Here is a 27,756-nt window from a genome sequence, read left to right on the forward strand (position 1 = left end):
TTACATAGCGAACATGTTAGCAGACAGTTACCTATTTACCCATCCAGCAGACACAGAAAACAGTAGCATTTATCGTTGTTTTTCTGGCCAAATGAAGTCCTGCATCAGGGATCCTAACCCAATATCTGGCTTTTCAGCTGCTAAATACTGAACCAAAACCATTAGGTTATGACCCATAAAACAAAAACATCAAGCTAAGCTGTTCATTATAGCTCTCCATGGGTTCGTTACTGAGTGGCCCTTTGCACTTTATACATAATTGCTATTAAAAGCTTTAAGATCTTTAAGATACATTAATCAGTTGTGAAATCTGCAGAGCCTAAGGTTGGATTTTTCTAAAACAACATCCACCGACATCCTGTTGCCTCAACTGGCCTAACTGGAATCAATTTACTACAAAAGGATTGGCAGGATGCTGCTGTAGTGTCATGATTTGAATATGTAAGTACTACTAAAACTTGACAAAGGATAAAGCCTGATCTGTCTGTACATGTGTCTAACACTTCTGCTGAGTTAGTGTGTGTGCTCATGTGTGTTTTTTTGTGTGAACACAACCCCACACTAAGCCGTATCCTCAGTGCTTAGTGTATACCAACCACTTAGCACATGATAGGTCGACCTTGAAAGGTCACAACACAGCATGTATCCATGGTGACAGCATTGCCAGTAGAAAAATGAGTTGCCTCAGAGCTGCAAACTAAACTCAATTAGCAAACAAATCATTGTGCACAACCTAATAACCTAACTAGATACATAAATACATACACACAATGCTGAGAGAACGGAAGAGTGTTGGAAACAACAGGAGAAGATGGTTTAAACTTAACAACCTATTGGGGTCCTCTATTTATTTTTATCTTCACTGAACTGCAGAGAGCAGAGAGACTAAGATACATGATCACATCATGTATACTGTACATGTTTTTTACGATAACTGAAAATCTCTGTCAGCCAAAAGCACAGATTTGTCTCAGCAACTGAGCAAGCTTAGTCATCAGACTGGATAAATACTGTAAATGGCTGTAAAAACAGAGTCACAAAAATAGACACTAATTTTTCAAGCTTGCTTTGCAGTGATCGTGCATTATGTTGCCATCATCACAATTAACTGTTATTAAAAATATTGATCTGTTGTTTATGTTTATATTCATTTTGAATACTGGCTTTGTGCCCTATTTTAAACTATATATATATTTATAACCCAATTTCCCTTGAATTCTCTCTTTTTTTTCTGCAGATAATTGGCAGCAATTGAACACCAGCTATCAACACCCTATCACAAGACTCTACAGTCCTCACTGAATGTGGAACACTGTCAATCCCCTTGTATTGCCTGAAGTATATTGCTTCTATTTGTTCTCCAGCACTGGAAAAAAAAGTAGTAGGTGTTGTATTAATATACCAACACTTTTAACTTAAACTAATAAAATCACCTTAACAGGACAAAATGATACAGATTTCTGTGAGTATAGATAGAAGTTGACACACTAGATACTTTGATCAAATTACAAAATACGTAAAATGGTCCATCTGAACTATATGCTTTCAAGCAAATTTGTCATTTTCTTGAGGTAGGTGTTTTGAAAGGATTGTTTGATTTTAGATGCAAAGACTGGGAAACCTCTATAATCCATTTACATCAAACTGAGGATTTGTTACCTGATTCTGTTTCACCGTCTTTCTCTCCTGCATAAAAGAACAAGGGAGTGGGATCACTGTCTCTCGCTGTCTCTCCGTCTCTGATTGCCAGGTGAGCGAATGAGTCACCCTGTTAAATAGAACATCTGTGTGCCACATTGTCATCTGTGAAAACAACAACTGGCTAAACCCTAAAAACAAAATAAGCGAAGATCTTCTTCTATCTTATATCTTCTGTCTTAATAGAAATGTGCCTTATTGATCAACATCTCAGTTAAATGTACATGGTTCCCTTTGAAAATTAATTCATTAATAATACATTGTTGTTATATGTAGTGTTACATGATGCCAGTTTGTTTACTATTAGCCAGCATACTGGTTGCCACACTGACCTTACCATATTGACCTATTGGTCTTGTTTTGAGTACAAACTGACACTTCAAGTAAGAGATATTGGAGCTTTCAGAACAGAAATATGATTTATCTATCTGATTCCAGGGAACAGAGCACCCAGTAGGTCTGGATTCGGCATGAACGTTTCCAGTAAATGGCTGTGTGCCTGAAAGTCATAACAAACTAGTGACACATCGCACACATAATTTGCTTTTGGTTAACGTACTGGCTGATGTGCATGTTGCCACACTCACAACCCAACGGTTAGTTTCATTTTCATGTCGTATTTTGGTGAAGTAGCCACTGTAAATCCTGAAGAGACCATAGCTGGTGTTACAGGCTATAAACCTGTTCAGGCATAAAGTTGCATTATATTAACTGTCTGTAGGTGTTGAGGAATAATCACTTCTTCAGGTCATTCATGTTAGGTAGAATTTGGAAATTCATCTTTTTATTAACTTCACAACATTTTTTTCCTTATGTGATCCATTTCATTAAAGGCATCATTGATAAGATGCTCTTCCCTGGATGACTTAAAGGATTTTTGGCCAACTAATTTCACCATGCCAAAACATAATTGAATAACAATACAAAAATATTACCAGAAGAGTAGTGTAAATGCAAAACCTCTAAACCTGCAATAAAACCATGTGGGTTTCTTTCTTAGAAATTCTGGTCCAAAAAGGTCATCAGCTCAAGAAAAGAGTATTATTAAGCTAGAGACATTTTAAAATAAGGAAGAAATTCAAAGAGGGTTGGTTTCACATTCCACTGTTGCAATCGTTGCTTTAAGATACAAGCTACACTGACCAAAATTATAATAATTATATAATTTCTATATAATATAATATAATTTCTGCGCAAACTGTCAGAAATCATCTCAGGGAAGCTCATCTGCATGCTCATCGTCCTCATTGGGGTCTCGACCTGACTGCAGTTCGTTGTCGTAACCAGCCAGCCTAAGGCACACCTGTGCAGTAATCATGTTGCCTAATCAGCATCTTGATATGCTACACCTGTGAGGTGGATGGATTATCACGGCAAAGGAGAAGTGCTCACAGTGCTCACACACAGACTTAGACAGATTTGTGGACAATATTTGAGAGAAATAGGCCTTTTGTGTACATAGAAAAAGTCATAGAAAAAGTCTGGAGATACAGAAAACTGTACAGAGTAACATTACAGATTCAAACATTCAAACACCTGCAGAAGAACAGGCCAACACCGGACAGCAACCACAACCCTCAAATTCCAGACACCAAGACAAAACAAAACCCATCAAATATCATGCTCCTCCAGTACCATACTCTTAGTTAGCACTGTGTCAAATCAGCCAGGAATGCATTAGAGTTACATGATGCTCAAAAAGAAAGAGCTGCCTGACCAAAATAACTTGTCCTATATTGTATAATGCAGTCACTTCTGTCTGCCTGCTGGTATTGTTCTTCACACATTCAGTCAAGATGAAGGTAGCTAGACCACTATGTATTTTAAAAACCAGTATAGCATCCGCATGTTTTACTAAACTGTCCCAGTTTACCCTTTTATAGTTTGATAAAATGTCATAATGACTACAGTTTGGCTTTGAGTCAAAATCCTTCAACTACATTTTCTGTTGTCAAATTATTTATTAAGTCAGTCAAGTTAAATATTACACAATGTGTTCACAAATTTCTTTACTTGTTTTTTAAAAGAAAGCTGTAAATGTACAATTCATATTAATTTATTCCCTGAAGTTTGATAGCTGACATAGATGACTCTGTCTGTGTAGATTAAAATCAGGGGCACAAACTGGAAGACTGTTAATGTACAGACTAGCAATGGGCACAGAAAGAACCTCTAAATGTATAAGCAGAATATTATTGAAGTGACCACATCAGCAGTAGTAGTAGTATTAGCTAGTAGTAGTACTAGTATTAACTACTATGGTTGTTAAGGGTTGACTTGGCCTGATTGTGTCGGAGCAAGTACAGGCAAGCACAGTCCAAAAGTCTGAACTAGAATTAATGCTCATTGCTTCTCTTGTTTTTCACATCATATATTTACTAGGTAAAAAGTTAAGAGTTCAAATACTGAAATACTTTTTACTTTTCGTTAATAGATCATTAATGCGTAATTAAATATTTCTGAATTTCCCTTTGGGGATTATTAAAATCTTATCTCATCTTATCTTACCTTGTGTAACCAAAAAATATGTATTAATAGATTCTAAATGTTGCACTGACTCTCTGTCTGGGGTTAGTACAGCCGGGAAATCACAGTAAAGTCTCTTAGTCACTCCCATTCTGATTGTACAGCAGTTGCGGCAGTTGACTGTTTTTCCCCTCTGGATATTTATAATAGTAAGTGTACCAGACGCATTCTTATCATTTGTTATGTTAACACACTCATAAGTTTACTGTTCTGTCTCATCACCCTGTGGGTATATATCTGTAGTGCTTCTGTTACATTTGCCCTTTACACACTTTTGCCTGTTGTTGTTTAGAAAGTTGCTGAGTTTCAAAATAATTGGGTTAGATGGAGGCGGGAATTGCAGCTATGTGCGAGAATGAAATGAGGGAGTGGTTTTAGTGAGGCAGAATTTATTCTGTAACATGAGGAACACACGCACATGAAAACTTGCACAACCACATGCAGCTCACGCCATTTTTATTTTAACATCAGATATTTTTAACATCAGATTTTAACATCCAGATATTAAACTTTAGGAGTTTTTTTTTTTTGTTCAGGAGCAGAAGAAGAAGAACAGTCTCATCGTACCTTTAATATAACCTTTAAAAAGCTGGCTGCTGTGTTGAAGAAGCACAAAATTACTTCAAATGTTCTTGAATTGATTTGATTTGCACATATGTAAGAACTTTACAGGTTTTACAATTTGAATCTTTGCGACTCTAATTTACAATCAAAATATTTTTTTTGCCTTGCTCAACTGTGACAAATCCTCTTTGCATATGTAGATGGAGCTATGGGTTAGACAGCTTCTGCATCACTAACAAAATCAGTGGCTTGGATTTAGTTTAGTGAGTAAGAGCATCTTATTAAAGGATGAGTCCCCTTCTAAAGATTAATGAAGAGCAGATTACATTTTTTATCATCAGAACTGAGTTTTGTACCAGCAAAAAGCAAAACAGATTGTGTACAAACCTGTTGGTCTTAAATCACTTTGTTTAATGCTGTTGAGTGGTTTGTAAGTCTGATCTCATCTAATACCCTCTTTTGCTGCTAATAGGTCACGGTGCCTTTTGAACTATTGGATCGAAAGGTCACCGTGGTCACATGACTAGAAGATTGTTGTCTTGTTCTCTATGCACAGCAGATACTGATGCTGAAGATTAAAAGTTTTTAGACTTGTTTTTCATGCGGGAAGTCAAGAACAAAAAGATCTTTACTGCAGATATGGTGGCAGCTTGTGCTTTAGCATTTCTGCCACTGTGGTCAAGATGCATGTGTCAAGGACTTTAATGCCAACAGAATAATGTGTGGGTGGAATGATGACATGGAAAGTAGTTCTTTTTGAGACAATAAAAATATATGCAGCTACTTAGTAGGCAGCTGTGCTAAATGCAAAGTAACTCAGCAGTGGGGTGGATAATTAGTTAACCTTAGCTCAGTCACATCATAGAAGACACACAGAAGACGTTAAGGAGCAGATAGTAACATGAAGCAGAATATTACACTTTTTGTCCACAAAGTGACAGAGCAGCAATGTAGAGCACATTTTCAATTTGTGCCTTTATTAAATTAATTATCACCTGAAAACCTACATGACGATTCCAAGTGCTGCACATCACACCACCGTGTTCCTGTTTATATTTGGTTCCTGTGCAATGAAGACATAAGTCAAGATGAAAAAATGTAAAGTTTTTATTGTTTGGTTCCACAGAAATTTCTTTAAACATGTTTCCTTCAACCGTAGATCTGAAGTTACTAAAAATGTCCTGGTGGAACCTCAAAGCAAAGCAAGACACATGTAGGATTTATAGCTCTCTACTGTGGAGAATGAACCCTGACTTGGATGGGCTCACACCCTATTTTAAGGTAACTGTTTTATTATGACTATTTCAAAGCCTCTGTGAATTTCTCTATTCACATTTCAGTTTATTCTTAAATCAGGCATGTGACAGACAGTAATTCATCCTCTATAACTAACAGGTCATTGCATGGATCAGTTCCCCCAAGGCCTTGATTATATTTGTGTCAGATGAGCTGCTGATATTTCATGTCAGACTGAAACTGTGGATGAACCCCAGACACCTTTGCTTCTGGGTTGTTTGGGCCGCTAACAGACACATGCTGATAGAACCACGTCACACAAAGACATAGCATGTTTGTTTTCTTTCTAGCAAGCTTTCCTTGCTGCGTCATTTTCATCCTTCCCTTCTCCTACTCATTGCCTAACACAGTGAATTACCAAAGGGTGTGAGCTGCCGGTTCAACTTCAAAAAGAAATCCTTTCTTCCTTTCTGTACTTCCTTCTTAAGAGAAATTCTTCCTTCCTTGCTTTCTCCTCAGTCTGACATAACTTGTGTCAGTTACGTCCTGCTGGCTGATTGTTACCAATCCTTTTGAGGAAAGTGCAAATGTCATAACGTGATACAGAGAAATGACAGAACTGTCACTTGAACACTTTAATATTAAACACATATTTAACACTTTAACACTAATTAAATGCTGTTCAATTGCAATTGAATGCAATTTGAGACGATAGGCACAGATTTAATTACGCTAATGTGATTTTTCAACTTTTGATTTATGTCTTTGACCTGAGCCCTGACATCATAGCGATAACTTAAGCCTTAATACCCATGGCACAACCCTGTGCCCTGTTACAAATCAGAGTTTGGTGGACTCACCAGTAGAGTGTTCACTGGACAAAGTCCAGCATGTCCACAAGGTTAAGGATTTTGGCAAACGGAGCAGCCTCTAACATAACAGACTTGTTGGCACTATTTTACTCAATTTATCATCTTTAACATTAACACCAGTTAATCAAAAGATTTGGAGATGAGCCTTTGTGGATTCTTTGAGGACAGTATGTACTGACATCACCAGTGAACTGCAGCTTGCTTGGTTCAAGCATCAAAAGGAAGCTTTGGTGCATATTCTTCCTCTTATATGTCGACCCAGTTTTAATAAAAGTTAAAAATTGTCCAAGACCTATTTGGAATTGAAATGGACTACCCTAAACATATTAACCCAAAAGCACTGACTAAACCACAAAAGAGCATATTTTCAGTCTTACCCCAGGGGATCTCTACCCAGGCAGTGACATTTGGTCTGACTTGTAGAAATTTTGAGCTATGTGATGGTGATTCCTCCGTATCCCAAAGAAGTGATCATAATTTTGCAACAGTTTTTTTTTTGAAAAGCTCAACAATTTTGTGCCCTTCCAGGAAAAGCACTTCTTGCTGTTTAAAGTAATGTTTTCACTTTCCATTGCATAGTTCACAATAAAAACCATTGTCACTGAGTGAGATTTGAGACATTGTTTCTTCTGGACAGTTTTTGCACTTTGAGCTCCACAAACTAAATTTGTTTGTCCTGCACTGAAACAGCTCAGAAACAGATTTTTCAGAACCTGAGATAAAGCAGATAAAGCTAAATAGTTGCGACATCCATATGGCCAGATACCAGTGGGTTAAATGAGAAACTGTGTTTCTGATTTGAATGCACTGACCTTTTAACTTGCCTCTTACCTGCAATTTAGTCAGATATTTATGAATGCAAACTGGCTGCCAACAGCCCCCCCCCCAACATCTCTCTAACTCTGTTTTCCAGTGTTTATATATGTGTGTGTGTGGTGGTTTGTGGTTAGCACTATTGCCTCAGAGCAAGAAGGTTCCTGTTCGAAACCCGCCAGGAGCTTGTGTGGAGTTTACACGTTCTCCCCGTCCTTGCGTGGGCTTTCTAAAGGTACTCCAGCTTCCCCCAGTCCAAAAACATGTATGGTAGGTTGATTGGTGATCCCAAATTGCCCCACAGGAGTGGGTTGCATAAGGAAGGGCATAAAAAACTGTGCCAAACAAATCATGTGGATCAATTAATTTGCCATGGTGACCCCTAATCAGGAGCAGCCAAAAGAAAACCAATGTGTGTGTGTGTGTGTGTGTGTGTGTGTGTGCATGTATGCATGTCTACCAACATGTTACTCTGTTTGGTACCATTAATTCTTGAAGCAAAACTTCATGGTTGTGTGTGTACATTTTTTTTTTTTAGAGGTTAAGAAATTTGCAAACCCAAACCTTCGCCTCTGTTAGTCCACAGCAGCTCATGGGAGCATAAGTAATTTGGTGTTTCTACAGCAGCACATTCACTGAAACTAGAGTAACCTACAGAGCAGGTGTATCACACAGCCATGGTATTGTACAGTATGTCTCCATGAGATCCCAGTTGCACACAGAGCACCACATGTCCAGAGTTTTTATTAATCAGTGGTAAATAGGATCACCCATTGTTACCCAGCTTTAAAAACTCACAGTGTTCCCTGTGATGTTTTGAGAACAGTGTGGTTTTCTCAGCCCTTGGGGAGCTCCGGCCTCTCTCCAGCCATACTCGCTCTTAACGAGACATCTACATGCGTAGGACACACTTCTGCTTCTTCTAATGGAATGACTTGCATGTAAGGCCACACCTGCTCCCCCAGCACCATGTCCCTCTTTCCCTCCGCCCCTTTTCCTTTTCCGTTCTTCTTCTTCCAGCTGTTGGTTTGTTCCTGCCCATCTGCACTTCTTTTCATGCAGATGGAACAGCATGGGCGTCTGCGCCTGTCTGCACAGCCTGGACCTTCCACTTCCTCTCCTCTCCTCTCTTCTTCCTCTTCACACTGAACGGAAAAGGCATTGTCTGCTGCTAGTGAACAACAGAATTGCTGAACAGGGATATAGTCACTGAAAGGTCACTTGTGTAGTCTGTGTAGTAGTCAAGATGGCCCTTTAAATACATTAAAAGAACCACTGTAGTAGAGTCTGTTTAAAAAGAACAATGTCTGGCCTCATACATCTGAATTATCTTTTTATTTTATCATTTTGAAACAATTTTTTTTTTTTTTTACCTAATATTTTTTCACAACAAATGATTAGTTATTTGAAAAATGTAGGCTGCTCTGCTGCTCTGTGTTTTAAGGCCCTGTAAATTTATTAGTTGTGTGTTTTAGACTGCTGTCAGACAAAACAAGTTATTTGAAGACATTTCCTGTGGGGAAAATATTTTTACTACATTTAAACACTGTTTAACACAAACAAGATATGTTTCTTTTTTGCTGAAAAAATTAGCAGGATAGGTAACAGGTATAAAATACGTATAAAAAAAAAACGAAAGTAGATTATTCTTGAATCTCAGATCTAAATTTTATGTAAATTACACCTGGGCCAAACAAGCTTGTCCAGTTTTCTTTACAGTGCATTGCTCTTGACAGATTTCCATGAGAAAATAGCATAGAGTCAGTTTACTCTTCAGTTTTTACTGATAAGATCAGTGATAACCACTCTGCTCAAAGTTAAAGCATATGAACACGTCATAGGTCAATTTTCAATTAGGGTCTTTGGCAAAAATAAATAATTGTTTATTTGTTTTTTGTAATTACAGCCCTTGGAAGGCGACTGATTGTTTCTGCTCCATTGCACCTTCTGAAAAACATCATCTTACACATGGGCCCCTCAGGCAGAGTTCATATCTACCCACAACTTATTTGTGTCTGGGGTTGTATAAGATTAGGAATCAGGTTTAAGCTTCAGGTTTCCTGCCTGCTACTAACTTTCAACCTGCCCTTTGGTTCTTCACTCTCTCCTCTAGCAAAAAGCCCTGAAGGCTCCTGGGCGTCAGCTCTGCTGTATTGATTTTTGTCCTCTGTCTGAAAGTGCTGAAGGCAGGTTTGCTTGGAGGTTTGCATACAGGGACATGGTTTAACTCTGAGCCGGTTTGTGTTTCACGTCTGGCTTCCTCTTTTCTTCAGCAACTCTCTGCAGCCTATGTCTCAAGTCTCAGTCCCGACTTTCATTTCAGGCAGCTGAACTGGCTCCTGTTTACCAGGCCTGAACGCTGGATCCATGACACTTGTCAAAACTAAATGTTTTTATCTTTCCTGGTTACATCAAATACCGTGTGTGTCTAATAGATGGGACCTGTCTGCTGCGGCATAGACGCACCTGACCTGAGCAGAAAACAATAAAACTAAATGCAAATCGTTATTACAACAGGTTTCTTTCTCTGCGCCTTACAATGAGCCACATATGGAACTGGAAATGTAGAAAACGACAAAGCCATGTTTAGTTTGTTGGTTGCAGATGCTGTAACAGAACGTCATTTTCAAAACTAAATGTCTCCTCAACTACACTATGTTTTACAGCAGGAGACCGAGACACGTTTTGACAGATTCCCCACGAGAGCGTTTCAGCAGGGAGAGGGGCGTTCACCGGCAAGTGTCAAACTAACCGCTGCGTCAAGGCACCACAGATGGACAAGTGACAGGAAGCGGAGTCATTCAGCTAAAAGCAAAAAATAAAGAGAAAAGGTTATTTATGCCGTATGTTTTGGAAAACCGGCCATTATTGTACATTTTCTGATTTAACATTCAGTTTTGCAAATGCAGAAGACTCGTGCCACCTTTATAATGTGAGTAGCAGCAGCAAAGCTTTTGTTCTGAAAGGAAGCGCTCCACTTGTTCCAGCGCGCTTGACGCGTCCACCCTGCCCTTCCCGAGTTTGCAGTTGAGTGCGCCAGGGCAGCTCTGCTGAATTACATAACTTTAATTTACCGACGGCTTTAATGGCGCAGCAGCAGGATATGGGGCCGCAGATCTGTCGATTTGTTGTGGATTTATCCTGAGATCGCGAGCAAGTGACCGATCGATCACTTTTTTCCCTCCCCCTACCGGCAATGTGCGTTAAAAGTTATCGACAGATCAGAGAAACGGCGCACACGGTGGATCGTCAGCGACGTTGTTGACTTTAGTTAGAAAACAGTTGCCGCTGCAGACAGTATTTTTGTGCCACACGGGGCGAGAGGCAGCAACAACCCCAGCTGACATTTCACCGGGCAACATTACTGCAAGGACGGGCTGTTATTTGAGAGCTCAACTCTGTGGACATTTCTCAGATGTCTGTCCAACTGGGACTTGCTGGAGATGACCTAATCGGTGAAGCGCATTCCTTTGTCACTACAGGTAGGTCCACTTCCAGACGCACTCACTTGTCCTCTAATTATATCGCTGCAGAAATATTAAGAGAGAGGTAAAACTGGTTGTTCCGCCGAGGTAGGCCTCCGACGAACGTCTCCGGTGCTGGGTTGGAGGCGTACTGACAGCCCTGCCAAGAGACTCGCTCACGACATGACCACCAGCGCTCGGAGGACTCGTTTTATTTTTGTACCAAAAAAAGAAAATGTTGCATAAACTTCAAGGGGCCGAGTGCTTCTCGGGCTCTCCGGCTGTAGGCGTGTGGTCAGTGTAATTTCCCATCGCAGCCAACAGGTTGCACTAATGCTGCAATGATGAGCTGTGTTGTTCGGAAAAGTAGCTTCAAAAACCCCAAACTTTTCAACTTTAACACACCAAGGACCTTATTTGGGTTCACTGAAGTGCATTATACAAGCACCTCAGTTTGAGAAGATTAGGGGCTTGCGCCACTGAGCCATCTGTTGTGGCCGAACTGTGCGCGCGGAAAAGTGGTGAAACCTGCATCCAAAACAAGAATCTTTCTAATTCCCCACCAGGGAGTGCGATAAAAACGACAAAACATCCCCGTTTCTGGAGAGAAATCGTTGAGAGCCCCACAGGACCCTGGGAGAGCTTCACTCTGAGGACCACAGCGCACATGTAGCTTAGATGGACTGATGTCTTCTTAGAAATAATGTTACCACCGTCGCTTGAGGCATAAACAGATCACATGCGACCGAGTGGTGACCTGTGTCGATCAGAACACACAGAAAATGATCCAGACGTCAGGATTTACGTTATTTCAAGGTAACAGCTTTTATTGGAGATTTACTATAAATGGCAACCGACGTCCAGAGCGATCAGCGCCTGTTTGTGTTGTAATATTTATTCTGTGGCACAGAGTTTGAAACTAAGTCACAGCTTAGTTGGTTTTTTTTCTGCCCCTCCAGATATGACATTGGCAGCTCACTATTAATGATCAACCGATAAATAATAAATAATAAATCTTTCTTAGGTCCTGCTTCATTTTCTACTTCGGTTTATACAAGTAGCTCATTTTGGAAATAAACTATTGACTGAATTGTAAATTTTCACTTTCTTGTAAATAGAGATAATTACTGGTTGTAAAGCCCAGAGGCCCACAGTGGGCTAATCTCGTTGAACAGATGTATGTGGTTGCCCACATGCTTACTGCTTGTGGAACCGTCCGTGGCACTGCTTGTAACACAGGTTGTGCCTGGGCATGTCTTGGAGCATTCAATGAAATAACGTGAACATTACAGTCATTCATGTCGTACATTGGCAGAGCTCTCCTTATTCATCTATCGGCCTAGTTTCTGCTGTTCATGCCTCTGTTCCAGTGTGGGTGTGAGAGAAGGAGCCGACCGCTTTATTCAGTCACTGTCATTTCTTGAAAAATGAAAATAAATAAATAAGGGAATAGTGTAGGCGGACGGATACAAGGAGACATGAGTCTTCCACTGACTGTGCTTTCAGATTGCGCCATCACACATATTTATTGCAGATGCTTTAAAACACCTACTGCGTTGAAATATAAATATTTCACTAAACTTTCTAATATTCTCTTTTGCAGTCGGTGCATGTGTGTCTTCCTGTAAATCAGCCCTCTTTTGATAAGCTAACCAAGTCTCCTCTCTCTCTCTCTCTCTCTCTCTCTCTGTCTGTTTTGCACCCTGTCACTCACTGTCCTGTTAGGATAAAGAAATGGATCAGGGTGGACTGAAGCGCACCGGTAATCGAGACAACAGCCTGACATTTGGGGAGGCACGAGTTGAAGTGGGCAGAGATAAAGGTGACACAGCTGGTTCACTGCTGCAGTCTTCAATGCACCTGCCTGGCCCCGGGTCTCTGCCCCAGCCCACAGTGGCCCCAAATGGACGGAGTGGAACCAAAGTCCAGGGGGAGTTCGGAGGTCTCTTTGAGTCGCCTCAGCATGATGTCCTGAGTGATAGCACAGACATCAAGGAAGTAAAAACCAGCAGAATGCAGAAACAACAGGATATTGGGATGTTCAGCATAGAAGACAACTTGCCTTTGTTGAATCAGAGCATTTGTGATCTTGACCAGATGTCCACCTCTATCATCAACACATCAGCCAGCTCTGTCCTGGGTAACCTCCCTCTGCCCGACCTTTTCCCCCAACACATCAAACAGGAGGGGAATTTTTCTGTGGATAAGGATTTGGGAACTTACAGTGGACATGCTGGAGCTGGTACTTGTGACTTGGATGCCAACAGCAATCGCCTACTCGAGGATACAGAGATTTGGCAAGACCTGGACCTTTCAAGCTCACTGCCAGAAATCAGCGATTTTGAGTTGGATTCTGAAGTGGCACACTTGGATAACATCCTTCAAGACAGCGGTGGTGGTGGTGGTGGTGGTGGTCTGGACAGTGGCTTCATGAAAGAAACAAAGTCTCTGGTGGGTAACGGAGGAAACTGCACCAGTGTGAATGGCACGGACGAGCAGCACCAACCCTTACATCATCACCAGCAGCAACAGCACTTACTACAGCACCAGCAACATCAGCTTCACCATCAACGTCAACAGCCTCCAATACTTCTCTCCAGTGTTATGATCAAGGAAGAGAAGGATGTTGATGATTCTTTCATCCACCTCCGTACTCCTGGTGTGGTAAAGCAGGAGAAGGAGGACAGTGCTGCTTTCTGTCAGTCACAGTGTCTCCAGAGCAGCATGAGCTCCCTCCACAGAGGAGCTGCCATGCCCACGACTATAGGTGTTAGCGCAGGACCCAGCTACCAGTACAGAGCCACGCAGTCCTCCAGAGTTGGCCTACAAGACCAGAAGCCTTTTGGCATGTACTCAAGCCTGCCTCCAGCAGGGGAGAGTTGGGCCAGGGGGAGCAGGTATGAAGAGTCATCTGGGATGCAGAGAGGCGACAATGGGCTCCCCTCTACTTCAACCTTGAACGCTTTTTCTGTGAGGTGGGTCTCATAAGTTACTTATCTCGGCTTGTTTTCTTTTGTCTTGGTGGCAAATTTGTTGTTTGCGTTTGTGGTATGCTTGTTGTCTGTTCAGTGCTAGTTAAGAATGGTGAGCCTTATAAACATGATTTGACATGACTGTGAAGGAAATGAGGAGCTGAAGAACAAGCTGCGTCTAAACTCAGTGACCTGTTGTTTTTTTATGTCTTTGAAAGCAGCATGTAGGTTCACATCTCCCCATGTGAGTCTTCGACAAGAGAAACCTCAATATATTCATCCACATTGTATCCCCTTAGGTATGCATTGACAGAACAAGGTTCTTATTTTTAGATTATTTTAGATTTAGTATTGCAGCGTTGGTGATTCCATCTATTTTTTTTATTGACTGGGATATTATCTATTCTGTGTACATTACATCATTATAGTTTGTCCATGTTTGCTTTACAGTAAAGACGTGTGTAATCCCACAGAAAATGATTCATTGAGAAAACAAGACGTGTGCATCTTTTTGGATGCAGTATGGTCATGTTTAATGAGATGGAAATGAGCCCTGAGTAAGTGGTGTACATGCAACACTGCGGGAATGAGAAATGCTTGGTGGACCCACCTTGCTTTAATATGAATCTGAAAACTGCACTGGAGATGTATTTGTTGGTGTATGAGCTTCTTTGTCATCATGGCTTGAATGGGCAGATCCCAAGATGTTGTGTGGTTAATGTGGGTTAATATTGTAAGTCAGTACTGTCGTGAAAGTGCCAGTTTGGCTCAGGCTGCTTTCTAAACAATCCAAAGAGGAACATGGCTGTCAGCTTCTGTTATCTCCCTACTGTCACAATGATAGGCTCCTTGTGATACTAACCAATTTAAACTGTGGAAAAGTCTCTGTTGTGATTCATGTGTGCGAACCCTAATCACCCCTAGTCACTGTTTGTTTTAAAGTCTTGTTTATACATATAACAATACACAAAATAATAACACTAGAACTCAATTCTACAAGAAGCACTGATGACGAGGCTTTTGTAAAAACTGAAACTTAGTGTTTTGCTATTGAAGTTACTTCACAAAATATGTTTTCTCTCTTGTTAATTTGATCAAATAATAACCATTGTTGTTTTCCAATACTTGGTAATGTCAATAACATGTGCCACAGTGTCTTTGTACTTGAGCTGCTTCATGATGTGTTTCTGCCTGCTGCACCAGCATGCTGTGTTTTCATAATGTGTTTCTCTGATACACAGCGCTGACGGTATGCAGGGCCTAAACAGTGCAATACAATAATCCCTAAAATACAAATAACAAATTGCAAAAATGTAATGACTTAACATTGGAACACCAAGCAATCATAGCTTTTGGGCAATAATTAAGTACTCTCTGGTCTCCATGCTCTTAGTTTCTGAAATGCTCAAGATACACAAATGATCAAAACATTGAGATTAATAGCAAATAACATTTTAGATTTACCAATTACCAAGTAACTCACAAAATTAGATTACTTGCAGATGATGCCATGATAAGAATTTATTGTTAAGACTTGTTTCCTATTGTGGGAGGTTGATTTCAAAATCTTCACAACTTCGTAAATTCCAGAGACATCTTCAGATCTTTTCTTTGGCCAACAGTCAAAAACACACACACACGTTCAGTTTGCACCGACATAAGGCAAATAAAAGCAGGACTCCTCACAACTGGATCAAGAAAATGTTTGTTTGAAAAGTGAAGTCAATAGTTAATTAATTATCAAAATAATTACTGACTACCTTTGGTTTGTTTCAACTGAACATGATAAAAACCTAGTACTATTCATTGCAGCCTGTGATTCTGTCATTTTAATTATAGACACATGATTGTTGTTCTCTACATGTACATGGGGAATTATTCCAGTGCAAATAATTACTTGAGGGAAACACGTAGGAGCGGTGCACAATACAATGCAATTCAATACAACCTAAATGATAACATCAGGAGCAAACTACCAATCTAATGACTCATGGATCTCTCTGACAAGCTGTCAGTAACATTTAAGATGCTGTCCTGTAATGCTGTCCGGGAATCAACGTATAGTATGCTGTATACCACAGAGCCCACCTTGTCAGTCTAAGGGAATTTTCAGCACAGTTGGCCACAGTTTGGTTGAATGGTGTTGCTGGGCTCCAGGGTTGTGTTATAGGACTGATAATCAAATGGATAAATGTTGTTGCTTCATGCCCAGGTTTATATAAGGCCTTTGAAATGTTGTTTAAAATTCTTTAACCAGCATGATGGCCTTGTCATAAAGTAGATGTTTAGTTAATGAACTCTGTTTATTTTGTAGCTTTTTGTGTACTACATACCATCTGTTTTACATGCAACAGATAGCATTTGACTCTGCAGCACACCTGCTAATCTTCGTCTTTTTAATGGTGAGTTAATATCTCAACATACATTGTTCGGGGTCATGCTGGCTATGAAAAGGGTTAAACAGCTGATGTAAACTCTTCTCTGTTGCTGTGCTGTGTGCATCAGTGTGTGCATCAGATTAGAGGCGTGGATAGCAAGACAGACTGTGTGTGTGTGTGTGTGCTTCTGTGTACACACAGAGAGGCTGGGAGGCCACGTGTACAGATCTGCTCTGGTGTGCTGCTGACTTCCTCTTTAGACTGTCACTCAGTCCCTTTTTTCTTCTCACCTATTAACCCCTGGTAGTCCCATCAAAGCTATCAAAGTGTGCTGCAGTCTAGAAGTCAGTGCAGATGCACAATTGCACATCATTTTTTACATAAAACCTGTGCTTTTGTTTCATGTTTATATGTGTTTAAGGACACATTTTTTGCAAATGTGCATCTGTGTTATGCTTGGCCTGAGACTGCTGGTGCTTTGGGTGGTGTGTTGGTGGTTCAGTGGTCTTCATACCTCTCTGCACTTGGACTGTATGCTGTTTGCTTACCTTTAGATATAATGGACAACTTTTCAATCAGAGCATAACATAACACTGATGGTAGCATCTTAGCAAGAGGTAGTATACATTAACATTACACAGGGAATTTCACTGGGCACAACAGTTAAGGAAGAGCCTGACTTTAATATTTTATTGTAACCAGAAGCTTGTTCACACTGATTAGTGTGTACACAGTTCACATCTGGCCTCCGTCCTGGAGGGAAGCAATACAATAAGGCCTCTGAAGAAAGTGGTCAGGTTGTTGTCAACCTTAGAAACTAATTCAAGTTGCCAATAGCAGGGAAAGCATAGGCAGCATAAATGTGTTTCAGCACTGGTGGGTTTTGTTCCATACATGAGCATTAGAAAGTTAATGATGATGCTCATTATGATGGTGCACAGGATGATTATCATTATAATTGCACTTCAGACTTGGCTTGAGTGTAGCTCTCTGGTTGTCTCGGGAATATTGTCCGTATTTCTAATTGAGATATCATCTTTAGTTGTGACTGTATTTTAGGGTTTTGTTTATAATTGAACTGAATTTAATGAAATAATAATCTGTGACTTATCTTAATGAACTACTGAGCATTATGTTTGGTGTAATGAATAATAGTAAAACAATTTGATTCTTTGCATGTCATTTTGCATGTAGTTAATATATGTAATATTCATCTGTATCAAATAAATATTCTAATTAAGATTGTACTATTCATTTTATGACTGCAGAAGTTTCACAACATGAGAACAATAACACTTTTTTTTGTAGAACCAATAAATTATATGAACTGCATATAAGAAATTTCAGGTCTTACAATGTACAGTAATCTGCTTATTTCAGCAGGTATTACAGGAAAAAGGCAGATAATACAAACTAAAGGCAAACTGGCCCAGACTCATGTCTGTTGACTCAGTTTCCTAAATTTGTAATCTCTATGATTATGCCAATCTCAGTCCACATTGTTTAAGTTCCTGTTGCTTAATAGGCTCCCTTATAACCTTTGCTGGCTGCATATCACTGCACTTTTCTGTTCGTTGCATCTTATCACCACTTCATAGTGTCTTTTGATGAGCCATCATTAGTTGCGAACATTGATAGACTTTTTTATTCTGTTTTTAGGATTAATGGGATAGGCACATACACATTAATGTTGGACTCAAATGTCCAGGGTGTTCTGTGATGCTTACAATATGTGGTGTTACCATAATGCTGTCATTGTATATAGAGGAGTGAGGCGCTCTTACTGTGAAACCTGCTCAGTTTTTGCAAACTGTACATGAATACTCCAATGGGCCCTGAACACTTGTGTAAAAGGCATATTTCCAAATGCAGTATCTCTAACTTGGTTGTCATTCACAAACTGTTAGATCAAGCTGATTCCTTATTGGAGGCTTTGTGTGTGCAGCCTCACAGTGTAAATGTCGGCAAAGTGAAAACGCTTTTCCCAGCAAGTAGCTCTTTCATTCACTGTGTCGTGTAACTGTTCCTCCCTCTTTTCTTTTTTGTCTTGATTGCTCCCCCTGGGCCCTGCTGTACTAAGTCTTTGAAGTAGGCTTCAATTGGGGTCACTGCAGTCCAGAGAGCCAGAGGAGGTGTGGGCTCTTAGCAGCCAAGCTGTTTCTTTTTTAAGGCTGTTTGGGTGGCTGCTGGCTTGTTTACGCTGGTGTTAGATGTTGTGAACAAATCCAAGTCCTGTGCCACAAGACGGATTTAACTTTATTTATTTATTTATTTTTTTTTAAAGGACAAAGGCAAGTCTTAATTCACTGCCAAATATGGAAAGGTGGTCATACATGTTATTGTATGCTGGCTTTATAAATAGCCACACTAAAAACTTAATGTCCTGATTTTGTGCAACATTATTACTCATTCAGACCAAGGTGAGAAAATCTTTTTTGCTAAACTTTCTGTTCTAGCAGCATAATAATCATGAAAGAGATTGCACAATGGTTTATTTAAGTTGCACTATATGTAAACCATATTCTTCATGCACACACATTTTATTATATGTAGTATATACGTTATGCTGCTACACTGTGCAGTATGGGATGGGAATTTCTTGGTTTAGACTACATATACTCATTATTGTCTAATGAAATACAAAGTTCCTGTCTGCATATGTGTGTTAATGTCAGAAATCTCCTCCCCCTGTGCTTGGTGGCTTAGTGAACAGCTTAACCCAGCTCACCTTGTAGCAATTGGACTGGAAACTGACAGCATGAGGGCAATAGGGTCTGATTGTGATGACAGTGGCCTGTTTCTTTATTGCTGATACTTCTCAGCTACATTCATGTTGAAAAATCTTTGTGAGCAAACAATGCTCTTGATAAGACAGGTGTGAACTTAAATATAGCCCCAACTGGTCTAGCTTCATAAACAGAGGGCTGAGCTTATTTTGTTTGGCAGCAATACAATCAGGAAACAGGATGTGTGGAGTCTGGTGCCTATAGTAGCCCTCTGTGCCATTCTAAGTTAGGAAAAATATTATTGTTTTTGTTACTTTTCTTATTCTGCATGTCATTTGCTCAAAGGTTGTGGCTGATTTAGTTACATTTACCTGCAATTTCAACAGTATTGATTTCAAAGTCTTTCTCCCTGGTCATCTGTCTTTTCACCCACTTCCCTGTACTACCTGTCTTCCTGTCTACTAAAGGAACAACACTTAAACATTTAGCTTGTAACAACCTGTAAGAACCAGCAGATTTATTCACTCCCTTTTTCATTACTGCCAAGGATTTACACACAAAAGAAAAACTGTGACTAGCTTATACCATCATCCTTTTTTCAATCAGCCAGTTTTTAAATGATCGGAGAAGTAAATTATAATTTGAGTATACAGGGTGAGGTGCACAGGTTTAGTTTGTTTGTGCCTCTTTGATCGTGCGATGGCAGGTTATTAATAACCATTCTGATTTGTTCCAGCGCAGCAAGTAATTTATTTGTGCATGTTTGTACAAGCAGCAGACATTTTTGCTTATTAACTCTTATTATCATTACACGTCAGAAAAGTAAAATTAGGATAACTTCCTTTTGTGTATTCTATCAAATTGAAATATTTTTATATGTGCCCTGGTCACGTGGGACATCAGCCTCACTGGCTGCACAAGGTAATATTCTTTACACACCTCCTTAATTCTGTTGTTGCTGTGCAGCTATTATGGCAGTGAACTGAATAGGCTACTGAACATTGTTAATACATAGCTGATTCCTGTTAGAGTGGGTAATATGTAACAGGGTTTACTAGTAACATCCAGCTTTTCTTGCAACAATCATTTGGCAATGGACATTTAGAAATGTTCACTTTCTTAAACTTTGGCATGTATGACAGTTCAACAATGTGGTTCTACTGTAATGTCGGTTGTAACACAGGGTGACGCTTCCTTTAGTTGTGGGAGGGACTAGAGTTGAATGCTGTGTACCATGACTACGGTTCTGGTCTGACAATTGTCTCAGATGTGCTCTCCTCAGTAACCGGTGGTGCAGGTTTTTATTAATATTTTCTACAGTTCATGTGCGATTGTGACTGTAGTGCCAAGGAGACCTGACTTAGTTTAGAAGTTTAGAGCTGTAGAACAAAGTTAGAGTATGGAAACTCCTATTCAGTTGTTGTCTATCGACTTCTCAAGCCAAGCTATCGGGGGACTTGTTACTCCAAGCCTGCAGTTTTCCCTCTTCACCGGCACCAAATCAGGTCAGAGTGTGAGAGAAGCATGGATAGGCCACACCACATGATCACTTAGCAGTCATAGCACAAGGAAATGAAATGCATATAAGATGTCTGCTTTGTGCATTTCTTTTTGGCAGGTGGAGGATGTTGGCAAGGCTAGGAAATGAATGGTAAAGGAAACACTGTGTATATTTGCTATGCTGCTCCTCCCATTTTTGATTTTAGTCTGTCACTTGTCTGCACATGGTTGAGCTGAAATTGATAAGTGATCAATAATTTTGCAGTTGTGATATATAATCCAAGTAAAGTCTTTAGTGTTTTGAATTGCAAATCTACATTTTCTGAATAGAAACATGTCCCTTGTTTGTTTTAAATTCAAAATCCAGGATACATTTATTTGCTCTAACAGACATTTCAGTATTTACCACCACATTATTATCACACCTGAAATAATGCTTCAGGAAGAGTAAACTACATTTGCCAGTAGGCCAGAAGGCACATATTAAGACATAAGTACTTTTTTAAACTCAAACCATGATCTGTTATAAACCTAAGAACTTTTTGAGCCTCCACCTGGTAGGCTCTGCTCGTGGTCCCACTCTCACAGTTGCTACTGTGACCAGGTGACAAAGGTCCACAGTGATAATGGCTTTGGAGGTGGAGTAGGCCCCTAAATAATCAAAGCAGGTGTGTATTTTTTTTAAATCAGAGATTTATCTTCTTATCCCATGTTCCTGCTACTGTTAGACCACAGTCATTTTCCTATCCACTGTCTTTCTGTCTTCCTCTCTGCGTTGTATATGTGTTTCGTTCTGTGTGTTGTTTGAACTGCTTCACAAACTCAAGGAAATTAACAGGCACAACCTGTTAAGTTTTCATGATGCTGGTGCAAAGAAAAACAGAAAACTTCAGCAGGAACACAAGCAGTCCTATACTAGGACTTTGTAAGTGCTGAGTTTCATTGCAAATTCTGTATCATCTCTGTCATGACTTGTTTTCTGATTGATGATTCAAGTTGATGGAATTTCCTGCCTTGACTACTTTCCAGTGATAGCCCATCACTGTAAAAACTCAAAAAGCACTTGGGCACTGTGCCATTCCCTGCTTTTCTGTACTCTGCAGTGCTGGTTTGTTTTTCTGTCTGCATGCATCCTAAACTGTGAAAAATTTGGCTGCTGTGTTTGTGTCGAGCAGTTTCTCTGCATGAGCACAGGTTGTCATTGTTTCTTCCCTCTCCGTCTGTCATCTAATATAGATCTGATCACATTTAATCTCCTCTGCCTGAGTCAGCAAGAAGGTGAATGGCCTTAATCTGTAAAAGCAATATGTACATCCTTTGCCCTGTGGGTGTTTCTGATTGGACTAAAGGAAAAGTAGTCGTGGGTGCACCAAGGTTTGATTACCGAGGTTAAGGGATTGGTTTTGGTTGATCCATTTATATTACTCAAACATAAAGAGAACTTATTTTAATTAAGGGGAGTTTGGTTTCCACTTCTGTTTATATGGGAAGTCTGTGGTTATCAGTAATTTTAATGGTGTGTGTTATGTTTGTTTGATCAAATTTGAAAAAAAAAAATCTGTCAATTACAAGGTTTATTTTAGTGTTACTTTATAATACAGTAGGTATGACATCCATATTGTTTTACTGATTCAAAGCTGGCCTTTGTTCTCTTTTTTGCTCTTGTACTGAGTTACTGAGTTAGTAGTTTTCCCTCCACCTGACACCCTGTGTGTCAGTAGGGTGGCAGAGTAACCCAGGAGGAGTAAGCAGCAGGTTACAGGCTCAGACCCCTCAGGTATCAAGGTCTATTAAAGTGCGAGCGAGTTGATGCATCTGTCCAGTCCCAGAACTGTGGTTCTTTTTGTTCACCGTGGAAGCTAATGTAAAATATTACAATTACTAAACTTACAAGTTTTCCAAACCACAATATGAAAAAGATGAAAAAGTTCAAATGTACTTTGGTACTTCAAAGGGTGAAGAGTTTAAGACATTTTGTACAGAAAATTAAGTTAGATATTTTGCTTGTATGTTTACTGTTACAACGTATTACTTTTTTATTGGCTCAGACCTACTGGTGAGCGCGTGTAGAGATGCATGTATGTAAAACTATCAGTATGCATTTTTAGCTCTAATGGTTGTAGGTGTACAGATGCCCATGATATGCATTGTCACCTGCCATAGTCCAGTCAATGATTTACCTGACCAAGGTTACTACACGTGGATGCACATATTCAGCCCTCGTCACTGCTGTATAGACTTAGACGTGGTGTAGTCATATGGATTCCAGCTGGTTTAAGTTAAAATGGCCTGATTTTGACTCACTCAAAACACTATTAATGAAATTTACAATCTGAAGAATCATGACAGAGCATGTAGCAGCAGTCAGTGTAAAGTTTGTGGTGAGAAAAATAGTGTGTGTGGGTGTATGTGTCTGGGCTGGAGGAGCATAGGATGTGTTTATCATCCTGACCAAGCAAATAGCTGGTTGGCAGGCTGGTTACCAACTGTATTTAGCACAAACTAGTGTATGCAGGATGCCTTGGATTAGTTGCAGGGATGAAACTGTGGTAGATCTGGTTGTCATTACCCCTTTTTCTTGTTCAGTCTATTTTTTTTTGCATTCTCTTTATCTAACTGTCAGGGTTTGAATCGGTTAAAGAACTTTTCCGTTGTCGTATTTATTGAAATGCAAGTAACCCTGCCCCTCTTGCTGTTTAGATTTATTAAAATTTGTATGGGAACATGGATCTATTTCTCAGCCACCATACAGTCATGTTTTAAAATAGAAGCCCCTCTGTGTCCCCCTCTGTCTGGAGCTAGTCTATTTTCAGCACGGTTAGTGCTAAGGTCTTACTACTATTTTTAACGGCGCTTCAGCTTGTGATGGTAATGCTTTGCTGTGATTTGCAGTGTGCCAGGTTTTGCCTTGCCAATGTTGGAAATAGACTGGTGTGGAGGAAATGCAACATGCCAGCCATACGCTGGTCACCTCCATTTTTTAAAATTGAAATTTACACAGTTGTGCTCATAAATGTACATACCCCAGGCATAATTTGAGAAATATTAGCCATTTGTTCTGCAAAATATAACTGAAGATAAGATAAGACAAACTTTATTATCTCCAAATGGAAATTCAGGATGCAAACATGCAAAACATGTCTGCCTCTTTAAAATCATAAAGATAACTGCAATTACTAAAGATGCTATCAAGTGACTTTCTTTATAAAGGAAAAGTTTTGCATAAACATTTATAGCTTTTCAAAATGGCCAGACAGGGGTATGTGAATTTACGAACACAGTTGTATAAGGGCCAAATTATGACATTCTCTCTATCAAATATCAAATATTGTTTGGAAGATTCTTCCTAACTCCGTTGCTGAAGTTCCCAAAAATGTGTTGCACTTCTACATTGTTTTTGCTTTACCCTTTTGTCCAGTTCATCCCAAACTAGCTCAATGGAGTTTAAGTCTGAAGACTCCTCCAATTTCCAAATGCCTTTTGACCTCACTGACACCTTGGCTTTCTTTGCAGTTTCTCTAAAAGAAAGTCCTACACTTTTAAGGGTTACACCGTACTGTCTGTCTACCTTCTTAAATTGCCCTTTTCTCACCATTATGAGAGCAATATACTACTCGCTGCAGAATAATACTGTCCACATGTTGCTTAATAGGGTATAGTAACAGTCTGTTCCAACACTGCTTTTATACAGATAGAGGGCCATCAACAAAGGTTGCGGCACCTGTAGGAAGTGTCAGCACTGGAATGTCTTTCAATTGGTAGTATCACCAATTTACTTGATTTTACTGGCTGGATTTTCACATTTTCTATTAGTTGATGACTTTGGTGATGGTGCAAGCTGCTGACAGCAGGTTGTCCTGTGTGGTTTTGAGTAAAATTACTCGTCAACTTTTTGTATCATATTTGGTACTGACATTACATCAGCATCAAGGTACAAAAAGTGAAATATTGGGATTGTTCTAGTCCCAGGTCACAGACTGTAGCTCTAAAAAAGAACATTTTGCATCAGCTCTTAAGTTGTAAGCAAATTATTTTAGGATTAAGGCTCCTTGTGCAAGAGTTACATACCTAACATACTTAATCCTCCATTCCTGCCCTTAACTAAAGAACATTTTAGTTTTCTGCATGTTAGAAGGGAGGACAACTAAGAGAAGTGTTGGGCTGTATAACCAACACCCACCCACACATCTTACCCACTTCCTTTTCCTCCAGTCTTCTTTGATGTCTCATGTTTTGACTGTGTTTTTTTTTTTTAAATAAATCTTTCAGGTGTATCTTTGTTTCATTGCATTCTCTCTCTCTCTCTCTCTCTGCTCAGTCCAGCTGTAATAATTTGAAATGTTCATAATCAACAGAAAAGGATAGTGACCCATGACCTTGTCTGTATCAGACTTACCTGTTCTCAGTAGAGTAGTTGCAAAACGAAAGGCGGCTGAACACTGGCCTGCAAGAAAATGACCCAGCAGAAGGCAGTAAGTGCAGCAGGGACTATTTCATCAGTCACTCCAACATTTATTATTCTCTTACATGTAGAGCAAGTTCCCTAATTGCTATCAATTAATTGGTCAATGTGCAACAGCAAATATTTGTTATTTTCTATAATTTTATGTGATGAGGAAAAAAGAGAAAATTGTGTTGCATAGGACATTTAAATGGGACACTAACTAAAAATGGGATTTATGGGTCATTGTTCTAACAGTGAATTGGGCTTCAATAGAAGCCAGATTTTCTTGACATCATGTTTTGTGGGTACATGGAAATTTTACATTTTTTGCTGTTTATTGGTATAGCTTTCTCAACAGTCACATTAGATGGGTGAAGTACAGGTTGTTGTTCAAAGAGTTTAAATGAGAGTAAATATATCTTGAGCGCCTTTGAAGTGGTACTACACTGCTGTGACAGGAAAAACATGCATCATCACTCTTGCTAAATAAGTCAGTAGCTGACCTTGGGTTCTCTGGCATGGAGATTAAAATTCTAGCATTACAACATAGGGGCAGTGTATTAGTTTGCTTTCTCTCTGTGGAGAAGCCCGGTTTGGATTGCATACACTTTCCTTGCGTGGTGAAACTCTAAAATATTTCAGGCATATCTGATGACTGTGAAATACCTCCTTCACGTTACAATGGAAATCATCTAGAATGGTGGTAACCCCCTTAAGCATTGATTATGAAAGCTACATGTTAATGTGCTTGTTAGGTATAATGTTATGTGACTGGATGTCAGTGGGTTTTGCATTACTCCCCCCTCAGGTTCTAGAAATAATAGCTAAATTTTGTTATTCTTTGAGCAGCAATGCAGCTGTAGCTTGATGTGCATACATCAGGCTATTTAGACAGTTGGCAACTGAATCCACTGTCTGACCAGATTGCCTTGTGGAAATAGCTTCCACAGTGTTATTTACAAGGATACCAATTTGTACTGCAAAAGTGCACTAGACTAGCGTGATTTTAATTCTGACCTGAGCTTGGTCTTTCTCCACTTTCCTGGACTCTTAAAGGCTTGGGTCGGATCCTCCTCTCATTGTGTTGATATTTTTTTTGTGGACATTTGTAACAGCAAGCAGCAACTGGAGCAAACATAGAATGTTTGGAAGTTTGAACACATATATAAAAGCATTAAATTCTGTATTTGTCATGTCATGACATTTACAGAACTAAATAAAATAGCATCCTGTCATATTGCTGATTGGTTGAATGTGTTTACTAAGAATTTGGTCACAGGCAATTTACAGTTTCTCCTTATCTGGTTTTTCATGTCCTTTTGCTCAGGCTTGGAAGGCAGCCAGCAGTGTTATGTAACTTTCACAGCTGTATTCAAGCAGCCTGTAGGAGCTAATTTTGGAGTTCTGCTGTCAGCCTGTAATGCATACCTTGAATGCACCATGCAAGGCCATGATTTTGTTGCTTGGAGCCAAGGATGACCCTTTTTAGTCCAAAGAAGTACATAAATCACAAGTATACATGCAGTTGTATTATATCTTTGTGCATACTGTACACCACATGTCGTTAGTTAATTTTTACTAAATGTACATCGGCTACATGGCTTGTAATGAATAATGGGGTATTAGCACAGTAACTGTACGTAGGTGACTGACAGTTAAGAGTTTGCTTTCTAATGAGTACTTAGTACTACTTAATAGACACATTATATGGACAGGGTCTTCAGCCAGCCTGCAAAATAGCTGCAGTGATGACTCACCTCCATCTGAATCTAATCACAGGGCAATGGGGGAATGCATTTAATTTGAGGTTATTGACTAAAGTTGATGATTGTGATGGAAGTTTAAGTGTCCTGACAAATGCATGCTGACAAAATGAAATATAGATAAATGAAGCTGTGTGTGTGTGTGTGTGTATTTTGAAGTGGAACCTACAGCTCTTTATCAGACTGACTTAAAGTCTTAGCTGAAAGAGAAGTTAAAATGAACATGCACATAGTTTTATTATTCTTTCACAACAGGCATTTATCTGCTTTTAATCATTTTTTCTGTACATAAACTACTACATATGACTATGCCAAAAAACGCTATTTAGATGTATATTGATATTTTTTAATATAATACAATATCAAGGTGTAGAAACATCTCAGCAAAGATCAAGTAAATCAGTTTACAGACATTTCTAAAACTGTTTTCAGATTGTCATTATGTGGTACTGAGTGTAGATTAATGACAGAAAATGAATTTATACAATTGTAGCATCAGGCTGCAACATAGGACAATTGAAAAAAGTAAAGGGGCTCTGAATACTTTCTGTGCGCAAACTGGCAAAGGAGTGCATACGCGCAATATCTGGCCGCAGTAAAGGCCATTCTTATTTATTTTACTCTGACCATCGTCACTCTAGCAGAAAAAGGGGAGGAGGGAGGAGGACAAGCTCTACTGTAAATGGGCCATAATCCAACTGGGTCTGAGTCTCTCTATATTTGCGTCTGTCTGCAGCTTTCTCCCTGATACCTTCTCTCATGCTCATCCCTTTCTATTCTTTCCCTATTTCATTCTTTGC

The 27,756-nt window shown here is 39.5% G+C and overlaps 1 protein-coding gene across 2 annotated transcripts in view; it reads left to right on the top strand.

Moving 5' to 3' along the window:
• Window positions 1-10,732: 10,732 nt before the first annotated feature.
• LOC113143022 (glucocorticoid receptor) overlaps window positions 10,733-27,756 on the top strand; it is a 56,441-nt gene continuing 39,417 nt past the window's right edge. The window contains exons 1-2 of one of the 2 annotated variants that reach the window (XM_026328441.1): window positions 10,733-11,191; window positions 12,899-14,148. In XM_026328441.1, coding sequence (XP_026184226.1) covers window positions 12,908-14,148 — 1,241 coding nt within the window. In that variant the 5' untranslated portion in view covers window positions 10,733-11,191; window positions 12,899-12,907. Of the gene's footprint in view, window positions 11,192-11,245; window positions 11,990-12,898; window positions 14,149-27,756 lie in introns of those variants that run through there. The other variant, XM_026328442.1, reaches the window with a different exon arrangement.

This window comes from Mastacembelus armatus, chromosome 14, assembly GCF_900324485.2.
Source record: "Mastacembelus armatus chromosome 14, fMasArm1.2, whole genome shotgun sequence".
Lineage (NCBI taxonomy): Eukaryota > Metazoa > Chordata > Actinopteri > Synbranchiformes > Mastacembelidae > Mastacembelus > Mastacembelus armatus.